This window comes from Primulina eburnea, chromosome 15, assembly GCF_022965805.1.
Source record: "Primulina eburnea isolate SZY01 chromosome 15, ASM2296580v1, whole genome shotgun sequence".
Lineage (NCBI taxonomy): Eukaryota > Viridiplantae > Streptophyta > Magnoliopsida > Lamiales > Gesneriaceae > Primulina > Primulina eburnea.
The window spans coordinates 7,484,929-7,505,587 of NC_133115.1; the positions used below are offsets into that span (position 1 = coordinate 7,484,929).

General features: G+C 38.4%; 2 protein-coding genes across 2 annotated transcripts; one reads left to right on the top strand and one right to left on the bottom strand.

Annotated features, from left to right (window-relative positions):
* Positions 1 to 298: 298 nt before the first annotated feature.
* On the bottom strand, positions 299 to 1,473 carry LOC140814437 (bZIP transcription factor 53-like). The gene has a single exon (XM_073173422.1). The coding sequence runs from the start codon at positions 1,065 to 1,067 to the stop codon at positions 600 to 602; it is 468 nt and encodes a 155-aa protein (XP_073029523.1). The 5' UTR covers positions 1,068 to 1,473; the 3' UTR covers positions 299 to 599.
* Positions 1,474 to 11,567: 10,094 nt separating this feature from the next.
* LOC140815428 (uncharacterized) lies at positions 11,568 to 18,348 on the top strand. The gene is made up of 7 exons (XM_073174542.1): positions 11,568 to 12,770; positions 12,819 to 12,953; positions 13,032 to 13,208; positions 13,310 to 13,328; positions 13,669 to 13,824; positions 16,793 to 16,874; positions 18,261 to 18,348. The coding sequence occupies exons 1-7, from the start codon at positions 11,568 to 11,570 to the stop codon at positions 18,346 to 18,348; spliced, it is 1,860 nt and encodes a 619-aa protein (XP_073030643.1).
* Positions 18,349 to 20,659: the final 2,311 nt, after the last annotated feature.

The following is a 20,659-nucleotide window of genomic DNA, read 5'->3' on the forward strand; positions in this document are numbered from 1 at the left end:
GTTATTTTAAATCAGAGTGATTGTAAGCTCGAAAATCCTTTCTTGGAAGAAATTGTTTAAATAATTTTGGAACATTAAAATTATAGGATCAAATACTTGCAAGCACTGCACAACTTAGTTAAAAAGAAAAAGATTTTCTGGGCCGCTCCCTTTGCCTGTAAGATTACACTCCTACAAGGGACACATATATAAAACTAGATTCAACGGGAAAAAAAAACAATTTCAAACAAAGTAAGCAGCATAAACTCAGCAGTCCAAAGTATTTCATAGGAAAATTCAATAATTATTCTAATAACTTGATTTTTTGACAATACTCAAGTAAATTTGTTCATAGATATTACAAAAGAACAGCCAAATTTGAATTAAACTCAACCTCCTAATCACTCTTTTCTTACATAAATATACATTAAAAAAGAACAATAAAACAATTTGTATAACAAATTTCGACTAAACGCGAATTAAAATAGGACGATTTTGCAATATTTCCACGGTACATCTACCATTTTTTCCCCGACGAAGGTTGTCCGCCCTCCTCGATTTCTGGTCGGTCCGCCCTGCCCCGCCATGTCCGTGTTTGTGTGGAGTCTCTAAAGCTTTTGTCAAAACTGGTAGATTCCATCAACAGCCTGAGGTTGGAAAGGAATTTTCATCCCTGATTTCATCAAAATATTCATTTCTGAGTAGTCCTTATTGGCAATCATACCATGTAGATCATACATAAACCTAGAGTTGTTGCTGTTATAAGAAGCCAACAACTCTTCTAATAATCCCAGCCTCTTCTTCAGCTCCCGGCCTTGAATTCTCAGGAACTTGTTTTCCGAGTCGATTGCGCCAAACCGTCGTGCGACTTCATCTATCTTTCGAACCATTTCACTTCTTTTGGTGCTAAAATATATGGTTTGATCATTCAAATCTTGAATATGTTGCTCCCTTTTCATCCTCGAACGCCTAGCCGATTCGCGGTTCGATATCATCCTCTTCATCTTCTTCTCTTCATCAGTGATCATTGCGTAACGGTTTTCACGATCGTCTTCCGAACTCGAGTTGCTAATCTTTCTTGCTGACATTCTTTGAAATATCTTTAACTTTCTGAATTGTATATTTATGACAAAAGGATAAAAACAAGGGCTGATCAAGAAAAAACATAAAACCAATAAAGGAAAACAACCGAGAATGATTGAACTAGTCCAATTCTAGCACGTAAAAGGGCAATAATAATACTCATACATATCACGTAGTCAAATCAACATGACAAGAATCTGAGAATAAACCAACCAAAATATCATGGCATTTGCATGGAATTCATGGTAAAACCAAACAAAAATCGAATATGGGCAATCGGGTAATTTTTAGCTCTTGAGATGAGCAACGATTTAATATGGGTATTTATAGCAAGATTTTGTGGGTAATTTGAGAATTCTATATTGGTTTGTGGGAATGTTCGAAGTGGAAGAAATTATATTTGGCAAGACTAGTAAGAATTGGAAACATTTGGATAAAGATGGCATAAAATACACATTTACTTTGATCCTCATGAATTTGGACTCGTGAATTTGGATAAGGTCCTAAAAATATCATAGGCAGAAACATTGCACATTGTCTCTTGGATGTTCTTGATGTGATGTCTCTATGATTTTAAAAAATTGAAGAATAATCGTCCCAAAACCTCTTCTAAATATGATATATCATATTCAAAACTTATTATTTACATTTGAAAACTATATTTATGGTCTTGTATATTCTTTATAATTTATAATTCGATTCTGTATATTGTCAAAATTCTGTTTTAGTCTGTTATCAATTTTTTTATCCATTTTAATTTTTTTCCAACGTGGCACATATATAACAACACAAATAAAAAGCTGATTTATATTTAAATAAGGATAATATCAAAATTGAAAAAATAATAAAGGATCATACTCCAATTTGAATTGATTATATTTATATTAGATCATATCATAAATATTGTAAACATTAATAAGAGACTAAGCTACAATTTAAAAATGTCAAAATAAAAAAATAATAATAAGACAAAATACTAGACCATAACTTTAGACTTAATAATTGAAATAGATAATTAGAAGATTATACTTCTATTTTTTGTGCGTTATAATCGGAATCCAATCAGTTAAAATTGAACTTCAATCAGTTAAGATTATATATATATATACCATGTATATATATATATAAAATAATTATTATTTGTGCGTTATAATCGGAATCCAATCAGTTAAAATTGGACTTCAATCAGTTAAGATTATATATATATACCATGTATATATATATATATATATATATATAATAATTATTATATGTATATATATTTAAAATTGGAATCCAATCAGTTAAAATTGGACTTCAATCAATAAGGAACAGGTAATACATACATATATATATATATATATATATATATATATATATATATATATATATATATATAATTCATCTCACGTTGGGATTGATACAATTTTTTTTTTTTTATATTTGTCGTATTGATATAAGGCAAAAACTTGTGTGAGACGGTCTCACGGGTCGTATTTGTGAGGCGGATCTCTTATTTGGGTCACCTATGAAAAAGTATTACTTTTTATGCTAAGAGTATTACTTTTTATTGTGAATATGGGTAGGGTTTACCCGTCTCACGGATTATGACCCGTGAGACGGTCTCACATGAGACTCACTCTTGATATAATTTTAGAGAGATGATAATAGTACGATAAGTTTCTTTTGTGCAATTGCGTGAGGCAAGTGAATACCTTTATAAATAATCTCCATGTCCATCGTTTTAGTTCTCGTTGTCTCAATTAATATATCTTTTAATGCCTATAGGAGTTCCATTGTTCCGGTGCTTAATAATTTAAACTAAAATAAATTAATAAACCAATTTAATTGAACCACTCAGGGCTATTGCACGCAGAATTATTGCATAAAAACATTGAAGCAAATTAATCCTAGTGAAAATGAAACCTCTTAAAATTGTGAAGAATTAAAGATAATGCAAAAGTATGATTGATGTTGCTCGGAAAAAGATGTCCTGATCTGTGAGCCTTCTCTCTAAATATGGCGTCCGCGATGGACAAAGAACGTTTTTCGACGTGGTTAGTCTAACACTCAAGTCATTATTAAGCTCACCAAAGAGAGAATGCTCAAATATAAGCACGCAAAAAATTGAAATATGAATCAATAGCGTCTTCAAGACGCGACTGATGATATTTATAGGGGTTAAAGTTATTCTTAACTCGAGATACAAGCTTTGAGGATGTGTATTTTGAATTTGAATTCCAGTAATCTTGTGCATTAATTACCGCCATTCCCCTCTAATTATAGCCTTGACCCTAGGCTATAGGTAAGATGATTGTCCTTTTCATGATTAAGGGATAGGTCAACCCATAATGTATAGCTCCAACCAAATCCCTCGGTATCCAGATAGTCTTTATCAATTTGCACTATGGTTCCCTAGCTCGGTGTATGTTCCACTCCTCGACTTTACCACCTCTGCCTCGGGCTACATATCCAACATGCTTATCAATCGTTGGACCTCGGTCGAACTTTCTCAGTCCTAAGTACTTTTGTCACCAACTTTTCTATGCACCTTAGTCTGGGTCCTGGTGGGATCCGGTGTTTCCAGTCGGGCTGTAACTTTGTTAGGATCAAACACTTACAACTAGGTCAAAAGCTATAGCCGTTAGTCAAGGTGCAACTTTATTTCTTTATATTTGTAACAGCACATAGTGCACCTACTTGTAAAATATTATTAAAATAAATATTTTTTTATATTATAGTCAATAAAAGCTCAAGCCACAAGTTATCTTTTCGGGCATCTAGTCTAACAATCTCCCACTTGTCCTATAGCCAACTACCCATAGATCTTAGACCCAAAAAATTGTCCTAGCAGGGGCTTCGTCAGTGGATCAACAACGTTATCCCGGGAAGCGGATCTCTCTACCTATATGTCTCTTCTTCCCTCAATATCCCAGATTATGTGGAACTTACTCAGTATATGTCTAGATCGTTGATGATACCTCGGTTTCTTCACTTGCCCAACGGCACCGGTGTTGTCATAGTAGATCGGGACTGGATCAACTGCGTGAGGAATGATACCCAACTATTGGGTGAAACTCATCATCCAAACACCCTCCTTTGCTGCAGCTATGTATTCGGCCTCAGTCTGGTGTCTTGGTTGAAACTCTTCCAAGATACAACACCACCATTGAGCTTGAATACAAATCCAGAGGTCGATTTGAATCATCCACATCTGATTGGAAGCTAGAATCAGTGTAGTCTTCCAATTTTAGTTCTCCTCTCCAGTATATCAAGAACAAATTCTTAGTTCTTCTCAAGTACTTAAGAATGTCTTTCACTGCTTTCCAATGCAGTGGTACTGGATTCGACTGGTATCTACTTGCAACACTCAGTGCATATGCAACACCAGGTCGAGTAGATATCATACAATATGTAATACTATCTATAGAAAACGCATATGGAATGCGGCTCATGGTTTCTATCTCTTCTTCAGTCTTAGGACACATATACTTGGATAGAGTCACAACATGAGACATTGGGAGATATCCTCTCTTGGACTCCTCCATAGAAAATCTCCTCAATATGATATCAATATATGTGGATTGGGCGAGCCCTAGCATCCTCTTTGATCTATCCCTATAGATCGGTCTTCCTAATACATATGATGCTTCACCCATATTCTTCATGGAGAACTTAATAGCTAACCATACTTTAGTTGACATACCAACTGAAGGATCGTTTGTGCTAGTGCTTTCGAAGACATCTCGCACTCGACAATTTCCAATGAGCTTCAATAGCTCGTGTTCTAAGAATATTAACACCGATGAATTAAATCGAGTTTGGTTAAAACCAAGCGGAAGAAACTCGAAGTAATCCTTCGTGAAAAATACTGTTATATTAGAAAACATTTTAACTTATGTAAACTGACTAACTGAAGGAGACTAGATTAGTTTTTGCATTATTCAGTTCAGTTACGGTGACAACTCAACTGGCGAATACTCCAACTGAACAAAACAGTTTGAAAGCAGTAGTTAATCAGTTAAATACACAAAATATTTTTATGGATGTTCGGAGACTTCAACTGCTCCTAAGTCACCCCTTCTATCTCCACGGATAGGATCCACTAGAAGACTTTGATTTATACAAGTACTTGTACAAACCCACTCAGCTAGGACTTACCCACTACCTAAACTGAACTCCTAGCTATGACTGAAGGCAGCACCTTCTAGCCAATACTTCTTTAATGTCTATGTGTCAAAGACTACATACACAAGTTTAACGTCTTTGTGCAAGACTGTTTTTGGGGATGAGAGTGTTTGTGTGTGTGAGAACTGAACAAGGTTGTTCTCACAAACTGAGGGAAATATGCTTCTAATTTAAGCTGATATATCTGTGAAGAGATCCCTCGACTGGGATGGATGCTGCCTTTCTCAATTTTTCTTGGGTTATCTTCTTGTTATGTTCTTCTTAGTCTTCACTGATCTCTTCTTTATATAGGCAGGAAAACTGATCGTACAGTGAGACTAAATTATTGTATCCGTTGCATTTGAATCGGCTTCTTAGACTTTGTGTCTCGACTTTTCGACTGCACTTTTGAAGCGTTTTGTCTTTAATGCTGTGATGCAACATCCATTATTGTCCTTTGACTGTATAATGGCTTTGTACCTTCACGTACAGCTGGAATCCACTTGAAAGAGTTTGTCTTCATCCATAACTGAAAGATTCTAACTGATACTTCGAACTGGTCAGTTGAACTGATCTTTCAGTTGGGCTAGTGAGATCAGTTGACTCGTCAGTGGAACTGATTTCACACTTCGTTCAGTTGGACTGATCAGCTGGGTTTCTTCATCAGTTGAACACTCCTTCGGCTGGCCAGGCTTCTGAGGTTTTCCTGCTGAATCACATATCAACTGGAAAATCTGCTGGACTGCTCAATAGATGTAACCAGTTAGACTGATTCATTTTGTGCGATCAGTTGGATCTTCAGTTTTTCGATGTAAACATCTCGTGAGTGATCCTAGATGCTGCACACTAAGGTAGATCATTAGTAACACAATTAACAAGTTTTATTATCATCAAAATCAAGATTGCGAATTTGAAAAGTTCCAACACTTCAACATCCCTACATCATTCCCAATGAGTAGTATTTCATCAACATAAAACACTTGGAATATCACTGCACTCCCACCAAACTTCTTATATACACAAGGTTCCTTAGGATTTTTGGCAAAATCAAACTCTTTGATAGTGTTGTTAAATCTGAGGTTCCAGCTCCTTGATGCCTGTTTGAGTCTATATATGGATCTCTGAAGTTTGCATACTTTATGCTCACTTTCCACTGATGTGAATCATTGAGGTTGAGACATGCAAATCTCCCTTAATATCCACATTAAGGAACATTGTCTTCACATCCATCTGTTATATTTCATAGTCATACCATGTTGCTATGGCTAGCAGTATCCTAATGGACTTGAACATTACGACTGAAGAAAATGTTTCTTCATAGTCAATACCTTGCCATTGAGTATATCTTTTTGCTACCAATCTAGCTTTGAAGGTAACCACCTTCCCATCCGCTCCAATTTTCCTTTGGTAAATCCATTTGCATCATATGGGAACAATTCTCTCAGGGGAATCTACTAAAGACGACACTTAGTTCGAATACGGAGTCCATCTCGGACTATATGGCTTCAAGCCATTTAGATGAATCGGCATCAGACAATACGTCCTTTAAATTTATTGGATCACATCTAGGAATGAGCTCATATTGGCCCTCTTCAAGAAGCAGGCTCAACCTATTAGGCGGCCTTGAGATCCTTTCGGATCTCTTAGGAGCTTGTGTTTCTTTGACTGACTGTTGGGATGTGGTTTCTGCTATTTGTGTAGCGGGTGGTTTTCGAATCTCATCGAGTTCTATCATCCCGCATTTTCTATCCAATAGAAACTCTTTCTCTACGAATGTGTCATTCCTTGAAACAAACACCTTTGTTTCACTGGAATAATAGAAGTAATATCCAATAGAATTCTTTGAAATATCCCACAAAGTAGGACAAAGTATCTATTATCAAATTTATCTCTCACTGCATGTTTCACGTAAGCAGGACATCCTCATATTCTTAGGTAAAAATATTTGGGTGGCTTTCCATCCATATCTCATATGGAATCTTGTCCACGGCTTTTGTATGGACTTGATTCAACAACCTTGTCGTTGTTTCAAGCGCATATTCCCAATGGCGGCAATTCAATGAATCCCATCATTGATCGGACAATGTCCATCAATGTTCGATTAAGACGTTCTGACACACCGTTCATCTGGGGTGTGGCAGGCGGAGTCCACTATGAGAGAATCTCACTCTCTTTAAGGTAGTCTTGAAACTTAGTACTCAATTATTCTCCACCTCGATCTGATTGTAGTGTTTTAATATTCTTTCCTAACTGTTTATCTACTTCTGATCTACTTGTATTTCATCAAATACACATACCGAACTGTAGTGCCCAAATTCAGTATACATATAACCCATGAATTTATTTAATTATTAAAGAATTTATTTAATTTTCAAATGAGTCTTAGTGGGACATGATTTATTTAAATGCATTATTTTAAATTGTTTATGTTTATGTGATGTACGTTAAAATATTTTTCAAGTGTCATGCTTCAGGCGATCATTCGAGGTGGGATCGAGGGATAGAGACCGGTGACGAGTTTGTCAATTTTTAAATGCGGTATTTTTATTTTGAGTTGAGGTTGGATAATTTTAAATGATTTATTAAGTCTAGCATTTTATAGCCTAATTTAATTATTAGGTGATTTTAAGATTTTAAAAGTTAAAATTAGTGTGTACTTATTTTTAATTGAGGAGTTTGATTAAATTAGTGTGAGTTAGCCTTTGTTAAAATTTTTAATTTGTTAAATTAGCAACAATTACTCCTAATTAAAACACACACATGTTACACACACTCACACACACTTATATGTTTTTACACACACCAAAACACACAACACACACTTACACATTTTATTTTCAGATTTTTAAAAGAGAAAACCTAGGGTTCCTCCACTCTTGAGCAGCCGCCCTCCCTTTTGAATTTCCAGCAAGCTTTCGGTGATTTTTATTGCAAGAAAACGATTCCACGTTTGTCCTGGATCAACCTCGCATCTTTCCTCGTGTCGGTATCGTCATATTGGTATTTCTAACCATCAAAAGACATGTATATTCTTTCGTTTCTGCATCGATCTTTTCATAGTAAATATCTTGATGTTTATCGTATGGAAATCATGTGTATGTTATGTAAGGGTTTGAGTAAGTATGGTTGGATCACTTTTGAAACGGTTTTTGGATCTGAAAACTCGTTTTTGCTGTCATTTTTAACACTGATTTTTTTTTATCGTGATTGTGAGAAACCTTTCAACATGAAAATTGTAGAACTTTTCGATACCTTCGATTTGACAGTAAATTTGAAATATTTCGATAATAATTGAGTGAGTTATGGTATTTTTCGTGGGACTGCTCAAACAACTTTTTTCAGAAAATTATGTATTGATGTGTTCTTGAAGTTATTTGTTGCAGGATTCGTTGGGCATCGCTGGGCTTGTGCTACTGCATTTCTATATGTTATGAGATGTATTTAGGTGTTATTTGGTGGTTCTTTTGGGTCGGGATTGTCTTGAGATGTAATAGAAGTCGTAGGAAGCGAAACGATGCCGAATTACTAGTTATTGTTGTATTGAAGTTACTTATTGATGCTTGGGGACGTTTGGGGTGTTTGTACGGGTTTGAATCAATGTAATAGCATCATTGGATGAGTCTCGAGGTATTGGTTCATGGTCCTTAGGCTTGGATTGAAAGGGTGGATGATTAAGTTCGTGAATTTCCAAATACATGGGGTACCCGGACCCCTTCCCGGACCCCGGCACGGAGTCTTTGTCTGTTTTCCTTCAAAAATACGAAATTCCAGTGCCTACCCGGACTCGTACACGGGTCCGTGTACCCCCTCTTTAAAAAAAATAAAGAATAAAAAAAGTTTTAGGAGTTGTTTCGGGGTTCTATATCATGGTTTAGTACGATGGTTAAAATTTATTTATGTAATAATATAGGATTTGTTTTGGGGTTTTATATCATGGTTTAGTCAGGCGATTTATGTTATGGGTCACTTGCTTTGAAACATGCCTCTACGCAAAATAATGAAGTTCACGTATGTTCATGTATGTACAAGCATGTTTATGAAAGTTTTACATTATGGCACGTCTAATTTATGTATGTATGGTCAAGTTTAGTGCAAGTTCAAGTTTCAAGTATGTATGTCATATTTTAAAGTTGCATGTGGTTGTATTACGTATTATTCGTTACTCTCAGTTTATACGTGTGGGGTCTTTAGACTCACTAGACTTGATCGATGCAGGTGAAGATGTTTATGAGGAGCTAGGGGTGGAGACCAAGGAGCTGGCTTGGACAGAGCAGGAGGCTAAACCCGAGGACCGCCATGTTTTGAAGTTTTTATGCAATGCGCAAAATAATTTTATTTCACGTTATGATTTATGACGTTTTTGAAACGAGTACTTTATTTAGCAACGTTTTTGACATCTTTTGTCGCAAAGATTTTGGATGAACGGTATATTTTCATTGGATTTTGAAGGTTGAGTACTCCTTTAAGAAATTTTTAATTTTTTCGCAAATTTTTAGTAGTAAAAAGTACGGTACGTTACTGTTGGTATCAGAGCGGTGTTCTTGTAAAGGGTTATGTCTACTTCCAGTCGCAAAAAGCTCACGAAGTCACACCTCAAGTCTGTAAGTTTTAAAGTTTTGAGTTATGTTATGTACTAAGCATTAAGCCATGATTTCAGCATTTCTATGTTTTAAGTTCAATTTACGTGCATCTTATGTTATTGATATCATGTTCATGCATCTATGGTTTACGTGTTGGGTAAATGGTTGGAACAATATGCCTCCTAGACATCTAATTGATAAGTGTATTTTATGCACTTAAATTATTCTTATACTTCATATAGATTGTTAGTCTTTTTGGGCGGAATTACGCGCTTTTGATGTTTTTTCGTGTTGCAGGAATCTAGGTGCGGATACAACACGTGCGTGAAAACGAGCTAAAATGGCGCATAGGAGAAGAAGTGTGAGCAATGCCCCGAAGGGTGGAATGCAGCCCCGCGCATATGCGCGACTTATTCCCGCGCACATGCGCGCAACTGGCAGAAAGATCAGCGCACATGCGCACCCAAAGCCGCGCACATGCGCGAGAGACAACAGGCGACATCCAGAGGGCAGCGCGCATATGCCGCTCATGGCGCGTATATGCGCGCGGCGCGAGCTTTCAGAAATAAAAAGGCTTCGGCGTGTTTTTTTTAGGGATTCTGAATTTTTTACACGCAGCCGTCATACCACTCGAGAAAAGGAGATTAAAAAAGTCAGAGCACGGAGCACGAGATTAAAAAAGTCAGAGCACGGAGCACGGGGCGCGAAGAACGGAGATAGAAGACGTTGAATCCAGACACGGAGACGCACTTTCATCTCTCGCCAACACGTTCTTAATTCGGTTTCTTACTTTTACGTTTTTAATGATTACAAACATGTTTTGTATTGATTTAAATTCGAGTATGAACTAATTTTATATTCTAGAGATTGATGTAGTTTTGGCTGAACCTATGTTAGTGACATTTTTAATTTCATGAATTAATTCGTCGTGTTTATTTGTGATTTCTCGTGATTAATGCTTTTGGATTACTGGCCATAATTCGACTGATTTAATAATTGAGATCTAACACTCGAGAGAGGTGATCGAAATTAGGACAGGAGAAATCACATCGTTAGATATTTATAACGTGCAAAAGATGTATAACTCTGACGAATCCATAAGAGGACTTTGGTTGCATTTATTACGTGCTGCTTGATTTTGAATAGACATATTAAAATCGGTAATAGGTAATGCAGTTCTATTTATCACTCGACATAGGGAATAGAAAACAAATTGCGAGTTCTTGGTTAGTAAATACGATGCAATTTAATAACATGTTAGTTAATTTTGATTTAGCATAGGGGAAGCCAGACAAAATCATATCTCTAGATTTATTTCCTCAGTGAATTTTCTATTGCGTGCTAGAATTACAGGAATTGTTATTTTATTTGAATTGATTATAAACCAACCATTTGATTTGTCTAAATAAAGTCGAGCTATGTCAATTTTGGTAATTAATATACAATTTTAAATAATTACTCTTCGTGGGATCGATATCTGTACTCAAACCAGTACTAAAACTTGACACCGTATACTTGCGGTAGTGAAAACACGCAACAAGTTTTTGGCGCCTTTGCTGGGGAGTAAACTATTTAATTGCATATTGATATCATTACTAAGTAGTATTGATTTTAATTTAGACTTTATTTTATTTTATTTTATTTACTTTGTTAATCGATAATCTTTTTGTTTTGCAGTGCATGCGAAGATTTCAAAATCCCGACTTGCTAATTTTTTATCCGAAAATCGAAAGAACTGCCAGGAGAATAAGGAAAGCAAGGAGAGACGAAACCAAAGCGATGGCTGAAAACAGAGATCATCAGAATGAGCTCCCTAGAGAGGTGCCAATCCGGGAACATTTCTGCCCAGTCATCAACGCTCACTACTCTGGAATAGCTCGTGGAACTATTGCTGCTAATAATTTTGAGCTAAAGCCCGCACTCATCAACATGGTTCAACAGAACCAATTTGGAGGAGCAGCCACCGCAGATCCCCATCTTCACCTCAGAACTTTTATGGAGATCACGGACACGGTAAAAATTAATGGTGTTTCTGACGAAATTATTCGATTGCGCCTGTTTCCGTTTTCTCTTAGGGATCACGCAAGGAGTTGGCTCCAATCTCTACCGCTGGGAAGTATTACTACTTGGGCAGATTTAGTTACGAAATTCCTGTCAAAGTATTTTCCTCCTGCCAAGTCTGCTCAGTTGAAAATAGAGATCACCAATTTCAGAAAAAGAGAGCTCGAAGTGTTATATGAGGCTTGGGAGCGATACAAAGAATTACTCAGGAATTGTCCGAATCATGGATATGCAGATTGGGTACAAATCGAGTTATTTTACAATGGTTTGGATGGGCCAACCAGAGGAAATGTGGATGCAGCCGCCGGGGGTACTATTTTTTCTAAAACACCTGATGAGGCCTATGAATTGCTTGAACAGATGACCATTTACAGTTATCAGTGGCCGAGTGAGAGATCTGGATCAAGAAAACCTGCTGGAGTGTATGTTGTAAACCCGATCACATCACTTACTGCACAGGTTTCGGCATTAACCGCACAGATTGCAGCGATGAACAAGCCAGGCCAATCTACGTTTGAGGTAGCATTGGTGACTGCTGAGGCCGAGCCAGTTATGGAGGAAGCTCAGTACATCAACAACCGTGGCTTTGGAGGTTATCGAGGTAATCCTCCCCCTATTACTTATCATCCAGGTTTGAGAAATCACGAGAATTTCTCTTATGCGAACAACAAGAACGTGTTGAATCCTCCACTGGGGTTCAATACACAGAAAGGGGAAGGAAAGCCATCTTTTGAAGATCTAGTTGGTACATTTGTGACTGAGTCTGGGAAGAGGATGGCGAGAACTGAGTCTCATCTTGATAATATGGAGACACACATGGGCAATATGGGTGCCACGATGAAGTCCTTGGAAACACAGATTGGGCAACTAGCCAATGCTTTAAAAGATCAGAATCGAGGACAGTTTCCCAGTAATACCGAGGTGAATCCTAGGGAATAGTGCAAGGCTGTCACACTTAGGAGTGGCAAGGAAGTCGGAATTCAAGAGCCTGCTAAAGAAAGTGTAGAGGTTACAGTTGAGGAAGATGAAGGAAATAGCGAAAGTGTTGGAGAAGAGAAAGTAGAGGAACCTGAGAAAGTACTTAAACCGCAGCCCTTACCAAAGGTGAATCTTTCATACCCACAGAGGTTCAAGAAGAAAGGACTAGATGATCAGTTTGCGAAGTTCCTTGAAATTTTCAAGAAAATACGCATCAACATCCCATTTGCCGATGCATTGGAGCAAATGCCCAATTATGCTAAGTTCATCAAGGATGTGATGTCCAAGAAGAGGAAACTTCAAGAATTTGAGACCGTAAAGCTGACCGAAGAGTGCAGTGCAATACTCCAAAGGAAATTACCACAAAAACTCAAAGATCCAGTGAGTGTTACTATTCCTTGTGTTATTGGTGGTTCTAGAGTAAATAGAGCTTTATGTGATTTGGGTGCTAGTATAAATTTAATTCCTTTTTCTATTTATAGGACTTTGGAGCTTGGCAAGGTGAAACCTAGCACTATTACTTTGCAGTTGACAGACAGATCACTTATCTATCCACGAGGGATAGTAGAGGATGTGCTGGTAAAGGTAGACAAATTCATATTTCCTGCTGATTTTGTCATATTAGATATGGAAGAAGACCAGGAGACTCCGCTTATCTTTGGAAGGCCATTCCTCGCTACCGAGAAAGCATTGATTGATGTGCACAAGGGCGAGCTCACACTGAGAGTAGGTGGCGAAGAAGTCGTGTTCAACATCTACAACACCATCAAAGGACCAAATGAGGTAAGTACTTGCAATAGTATTGATGTAATTGATTCATATGCATCTCATGTTGGTGCAGGCAGGATGACGAAAGACTCTTTAGAGAGATGCTTGTTGGAATCAGCTTCTACACTGGATGAAGATGATTGGGATGTGCAAGAGGAGTTACTTGCTCTCAATACACTACCTAAGGAAAAAAGTGATGCTCAGCATGAAGAGTTGCTTGAAGATGCAAGTAAAGAGGTACCAAAAGCATCTCCGGAATTGAAAGATTTACCGAGTCACTTGTGCTATGCATTCCTAGACGAGAGTTCGTAATATCCGGTAATTATATCTTCTGCTCTTACTATTGATGAGAAGGACGGGTTGTTGAGAGTGTTGGGAGAATTTAAGTCTGCGTTGGGATGGACAATTACTGATATAAAGGGGATTAGCCCCACTGTTTGCATGCATAAAATATTGATGCAGGAGTCCTACTCCCCCTATGTTGTGTTAGAGTAGGTGCCCGTCGAGCCAAGTGTTGGCCGAGTGTTCACAATGAAACTCTATGAATAAGCAGTCTTTATTTTAATAATATTTGAAATTATTACTTTGGCAAATCTTTATCTGTATACCCATGCTAGCTGCATAGATAAAGCCCTTGAATATACAAATAGTAGAAAGAATATGAGATGCTCATATGATGAGTATCATGAAACTCATATTTGTAATACTGTATATTCTAAACGGTTCCTAGTCGATTCAGCCGCCACTAAGAAGGATATAGGCCGCTCGAGTTAGAGACTAGTATCTGCGATGTGAGTACCATGTTTCATTGGTAGGGGACATTGTGATGTCCGAACATGCAGATAGGTGCTCCTTGTAGAGTGCACTGAACAACCCTCCATAAAAGGACTTTCCAAGTGGTTCTCACTTATCGAGTGGAAAATTCCTGGTTTATGGTTGTACAGAATTAGTCCTTATGACCCGGGACAACATTGAGACTCTATGTGCTAGAATTACACTTTGACTTGTTTACCGACTCTCATGGGGTCATCAGGTGGCAAGGTTGGGTGTTCTGTCGAAACACATAGGAGTCGATGCATTGTAGTCGGGGATTCACCGCTTACCTTCGGGTATGGATATCCTATGTGTTATCATGTGTATGTAGATCGAAATCTCTGGCCAGAGTATGGTTGTAATTATGAAAGGTGTTTCATAGATTACACCATCGATGCAACTACGACATGACACATAGTATCGATTCATTGACAACTCTCGATAAACCAATGGTTGTCGAATCGATCGGGATATATGAGTTGAAGGGACCGTACTGTACGCTAACCATAATTGAATGGTTCTTGCAGGCACTATCATGTGATACCTAGGGAATCACGTAAGCGATGCTGCTAGGCGTTTAACGTGATTGGTTGGGTACTATCAGACTTGAGTTCTGACGTTCTTACTATCAAGGAGTTGATAAGTAAGAATGGAGCAATTGGGGTATGCTCGAATAAGGACATGTTTAGTCCGAATCACATGGAGATGTGAACCCACGGCTAGTTGTATCAATGAACCATTGAGGGCCACACAAGTACTAGCTTTGTAAATCCCGATGAGAAGTAAAAATAGTTCAATGTGTTGAATGGCTTATAAAGGAGTTTATAAGCGTAAGGAAAATTAGAAGTATGACTTCTATAAAGGAGAAAATAGTTCAAAGTGTTGAACGGCTTATAAATGTGTTTATAAGTGTAAAGAAAAATAGAAGTATGACTTCTATGAGAAATGTAAATTTTGATTTATGGAAGTGTTCCTAAATTAAAATTTGGCCAAGTGACTAATGTTTTTTGAAAATTGTGATTTTCATAAACATTATTATGGACTAAATTAAATTAATTCAAGTGTTGAATTAATTAAACACTAGTGGGCCTAGTAGAGCCCAAATAATTAAATTAATTCAAGTGTTGGATTAATTGAATAATATTGAGTCTAGTAGAGCTCAATTAAAATAATTATTTAACTAGTGGGACTTGAGTAAATTCAAGTAATATTTAATTTGTCTCAAATATGTTTGAGATAATTAAATTTAGTCTATGGTTTTTTATTTGATAGAAAACTATATTATATGAATGCATGGGAGGTGAAGAGTTGGGGAATACTTTTGAATAAAATATTGGTTGGCATGCAACTTTTTGTATCAACTTTTTGCAACCCCAAGAGAACTCTTCCCTCCTCCATTCACAACCTACTTGGCCGAAAATTCTCCTCCCAATTTCTCTCCATTTTTCTCTTCTTGTGTGTTCTTCAATTTGTTGAAGAACACTACACTTCTCTTTGAAAAATCCTCACATTTTTCTAGTGCAAATTGTGAGGGGATCTACCTAGTTGGTGGTGGGCCTAATTTGAAGGAAAGCTTCAAGGATTTGGAGGAGAGCTTGTAGATTCATCTTCCATTCAAGAGCTTTGTTGCTAGTCAACAAAGTTGGAGCCATAATCAATCTCTTGAGATTGATAGGTATATTTCTTTAAAACACCCTATGTATGACATTTTTGTGTTTTATTGTATTTGTTGCACAAGATTTAGGGGTGGCCGAAATTTTTGTATGAAAAATAAAATTTTTGAGCTTCCGTTGCGCTTCCGGTCACCGTAACCGATCCGCTTTCATGTTGATCATCAGAGGAGGCTTAATCCAGCCATGAAAGAAGTTGTGAGATCTGAGGTATTAAAATTGTTAAATGCTGGTGTTATTTATGCTATATCTGATAGTTCATGGGTTTCACCAATACAAGTAGTGTCTAAGAAAGGGGGAATAACTGTAGTAAGAAATGAGAATAACGAATTGATTTCAACTCGTCCAGTGACTGGTTGGCGAGTGTGTATAGACTACGGGAAATTGAATGATGCGACTAGGAAAGATCACTTCTCCCTTCCCTTTATTGACCAGATGCTTGATAGAGTAGGTGGTTATCATTATTATTGCTTTCTAGATGGTTATTCATGTTACAATCAGATTGTCATAGCACCGGAGGATCAAGAGAAGACTACCTTCACTTGCCCCTACGGTACATTTGCTTTCAGGAGAATGTCATTTGGTCTTTGCAATGCACCTGCTAATTTTCAGGGGTGTATGATGGCCATATTTTCTGACATGGTCGAGGAAATAATGGAAGTTTTTATGGATGATATCTCTGTATTTGGTTCATCATTTGACCATTGTTTGCAGAATCTAACGCTTGTTTTGCAGAGATGTCAGGCAAAGAATTTAGTGTTGAATTGGGAGAAATGCCATTTCATGGTCTCAGAAGGTATAGTGCTTGGGCATAAAATTTCAGTTAGAGGGATAGAAGTGGACAGAGCAAAAGTGGTGTCCATCGAAAATCTCCCACCGCCGAAGAATGTAAAAGGGATCAGAAGCTTCTTGGGACATGCCGGGTTCTATCGTCGTTATATTAAAGATTTCTCTAAAATTACTAGACCTTTATGTAATTTATTAGAGAAAGACTCTACATTTATTTTTGACAATGACTGTTTGCAGGCGTTTAACAGGATTAAGGCAGCACTGATCTCTGCACCCATCATGATAGTGCCTGATTGGAAGGAGCCATTTGAGCTCATGTGCGATGCTAGCGACTATGTTGTGGGAGCAGCATTGGGACAAAGGCGAGACAAGATGTTTAATGCCATCTACTATGCAAGTCGTACACTCGATGCAGCCCAACAGAATTACACAACTACTGAGAAGGAGATGCTAGCAGTGGTGTTTGCATTCGACAAATTCAGAACATATCTCATTGGCACAAAGGTAACAGTTTTCACTGACCATGCAGCTCTTCGTTACTTGTTTGCCAAAAAGGATGCAAAGCCCAGGTTGATACGATGGATACTCCTACTTCAAGAATTTGACTTTGAAGTCAAAGACAAGAAAGGTTGTGAGAACCAGGTGGCAGATCACTTTTCACGCCTAGAGTTGGAAGAAAGAACTGAAGGTGGAGTGATTAATGAGTCGTTCCTAGACGAAAAACTCTTCAAGGTAAATGTTACACATCCTTGGTTCGCAGATATAGCTAATTTTCTTGCTGCAGGAGAATTACCACTAGATTTAACTTACCATCAAAAAAAGAAATTTCTTCATGATGCCAAGTTTTATCTGTGGGACGATCCTTTCTTGTTCAAGAGATGCGCTGATCAGATATTCAGACGATGTGTAGCAGAGGAAGAAGCGGGTACGATTCTAGATCAGTGTCATTCCTCACCCTACGGTGGACACTTTGGAGCATCTAGAACAGCAGCTAAGGTATTACAATCAGGTTTTTATTGGCCTAATTTATTTAAAGACAGTTATACTTTAGTCAAGTCATGTGATAAATGCCAAAGAGTTGGCAATATTTCTAGACGATATGAATTACCACTAACAAATATTTTGGAGGTGAAACTCTTTGATGTCTGGGGTATTGACTTTATGGGTCCCTTCCCATCTTCTTTTGGTCAATCTTACATTTTACTTGCCGTGTGTCAAAATGGGTGGAAGCAATCGCCACCAGTACTAATGATGCTCGAGTTGTTGTTAAGTTTGTCCACAGGAACATCTTCACAAGATTCATAACGCCTAGAGCCATTATCAGTGATGAAGGTACGCATTTCTGTAACAAAATTTTTAACTCACTATTGGCCAAGTATGATGTGAATCACAGGGTGACACTGGCATACCACCCGCAAGCTAATGGGCAAACGGAGATATCCAACCGAGAGATCAAGCAGATACTAGAAAAGAGAAGGTAATGGAAAGAGTGCACCGCTCACATGCGCGATGTATTTGCGCACACAGGCGCGATAGTGGCAGAGAGTTCAGCGCATATGCGCCACTTCAGGCGCGCACATGCGCGAAAATTACGGTGGGCTCAGCGCATATGCGCCACTCTGGGTGCGCATATGCGCCACATTCCAGCATGCAGGCCCGAAGCAGGCGCGCATATGCGCCGATTTAAGGCGTGCATATGCGCACGGCTGAAGTTAAAAAAAAGGGATCGCGAACCATTCTTCAGATTTTACACAGCAGCCGCCCCCTTTTCAGAAGTCCCTCACGCCGCCGCCGCCGTCGCCTCCATCAGCAAGCCGACCACCATAGCCTACACAACAGCAATCTTTCCACCAACACTCCGATTTCTGGTCACTCTCTCGTGAAGTCAAAGGTTTAATTCAAAATTTTTCTCCAATCTTGAAGTTGGTGTCAATCTAGTGAGGAATTTGTGATATTGTGAACTGGGTACGTCGAATCGGTATTAATCTTCTGTAATTGGATGTACGTTGAATTGCTTATTGGATTATTTGTGTGGTGCGATTATAGTGTTTAAATTTGGGGGTCCGATTAGTTTCGATTTTGGTTTTTCTGTTGGTTGGGTTTGATTGTGTGATTGTGATAATTGATTATTGCGCTGATGGCACCAAAAAAGAAGTCGAAGAAGGGTGCCTCTTCCTCTTCGAGCTTTGATTCGCACCGATTTTGGAATGAAGAAGCCCAACAGGTGTATGAGAGCTCGATGACTCTGTCTATCATCCCAGAGAGGGGATTTAATTTATCAACAATACGTGGTTTTATTAAGCGTGAACTGGAAACAAGACAGTGGGTTGAATTTGCTCAACCGCCTCTAGACGGTGTGATTTCTGTCGTGCGAGAATTCTATGCCAATTTGCGGATACGGCATGATGAGTCAAAGGTACTGGTGCGCGGTAAATTGGTATCGTTTGATTCTCAGACGATTAATATGATATATCAGATGCCAAGCCTCGAAGAAGACGAGTACAGTGCATTCTTAGAAGATGGGGTTGATTATTCAGAGGTCATTCGGATTGTGTGTCAGGCAGGCGCCGTATGGAAAATGAGTGCGAGTGGTCCAGTCTCGCTGAAGAAATCCGAGATGAACCCTAATGCAAGTGCGTGGACGTCATTCGTGTTGGCTCGGGTTCTCCCATCCTCGCATTACCACGATGTAACCAAAGACAAAGTTGCGCTTGTCTTTGCTATTTTGATGGGCAAATCTGTTAACTTGGGAAGAATAATATATGGATCGATCATGAGAGCCGGCATAGGATTAGCCCCGGTCGCCCTTCCATGCCCTCACATTGTTACCGAACTCTGAAGACAGGCTTGCGTCTCCTGGTCACCTGATGAGCAAGTGCTTAAGCCGAAGGCTCCCATCGTTGCTCCATATATGTCTCCCATTGATTCAGATGACGAGGACCTGCCACAGGCACAGCTTCCACCACCACCACCACCTGAGGGAGCCCGACAGCGCAGGGGAGACAGATTGAGACGACTAGAGAATGAGATGCAGGATCAGAGGCAGTCACTAGTCGAGCAGTGCAGGGTGCTAGATTCACTTCAGTACCGCACAGACTATTTTATGGGATTCATGATGGATTTCACCTCCGTGCTTGCTCAGCGCTTCCCGCCTATAGGTCCAGAAGATCCCATGTTTCCCCAGCCGCCTGCATGGCCACCGCAGTACCCAGGACCACCACCACAGTATCCAGGACCACCTCCGCAGGCCCCACACCAGCACATGGATGAGGATGTCAATGATGATGACGGCGAGCACTGACGCTCGTCGTGTGAGGTATGCGTGTCCCATTTCTTTCTTGTTTATACATTGAGGACAATGCATATTTTAAGTTTGATCTGAGTTGATTTGTTGCTTTGATGTTATTTCTTTGATGTTTATTTAATTTAATTTAAAAAAAAGAAAAAAATATTTAATTCAGTCCTTATGTTTTTCGTAGTCGTTAATTGTTTTTTTTTAGAATTGTGGAATTAAGGTAATAACAAAACAATGATGAGAGTTGACCCAAAATTCATGTTGTTCCTTGATTACAAATCCGAAGGCATGCTATCTTTACTTAACCGTTTACACATTAATTCATGATTGCTATGATTGTTGATACACCCGATGTCAAGAGAGTGTTCATGTGACTTGTGATTTGAATTGTATGAATGGACTCCAAAAACCTGCATGTTGATTACTTGTTGTTGAGTTACATGTTCACTGACACAAAAATGATTCTGGCAGTCTTTGATTTATGTTGGGCCTGTTTT

Excerpts from the sequence above, each read along its gene's own strand:
- LOC140814437 (XM_073173422.1), bottom strand. The coding sequence starts at position 1,067 with ATGTCAGCAAGAAAGATTAGCAACTCGAGTTCGGAAGACGATCGTGAA.
- LOC140815428 (XM_073174542.1), top strand. The coding sequence starts at position 11,568 with ATGGCTGAAAACAGAGATCATCAGAATGAGCTCCCTAGAGAGGTGCCA. Across the intron at positions 12,954-13,031 it reads AACCGCAGCCCTTACCAAAG|AAAATACGCATCAACATCCC; the intron begins GTGAATCTTTCA and ends GAAATTTTCAAG. Across the intron at positions 16,875-18,260 it reads CCATTTCATGGTCTCAGAAG|GGTGACACTGGCATACCACC; the intron begins GTATAGTGCTTG and ends TGTGAATCACAG.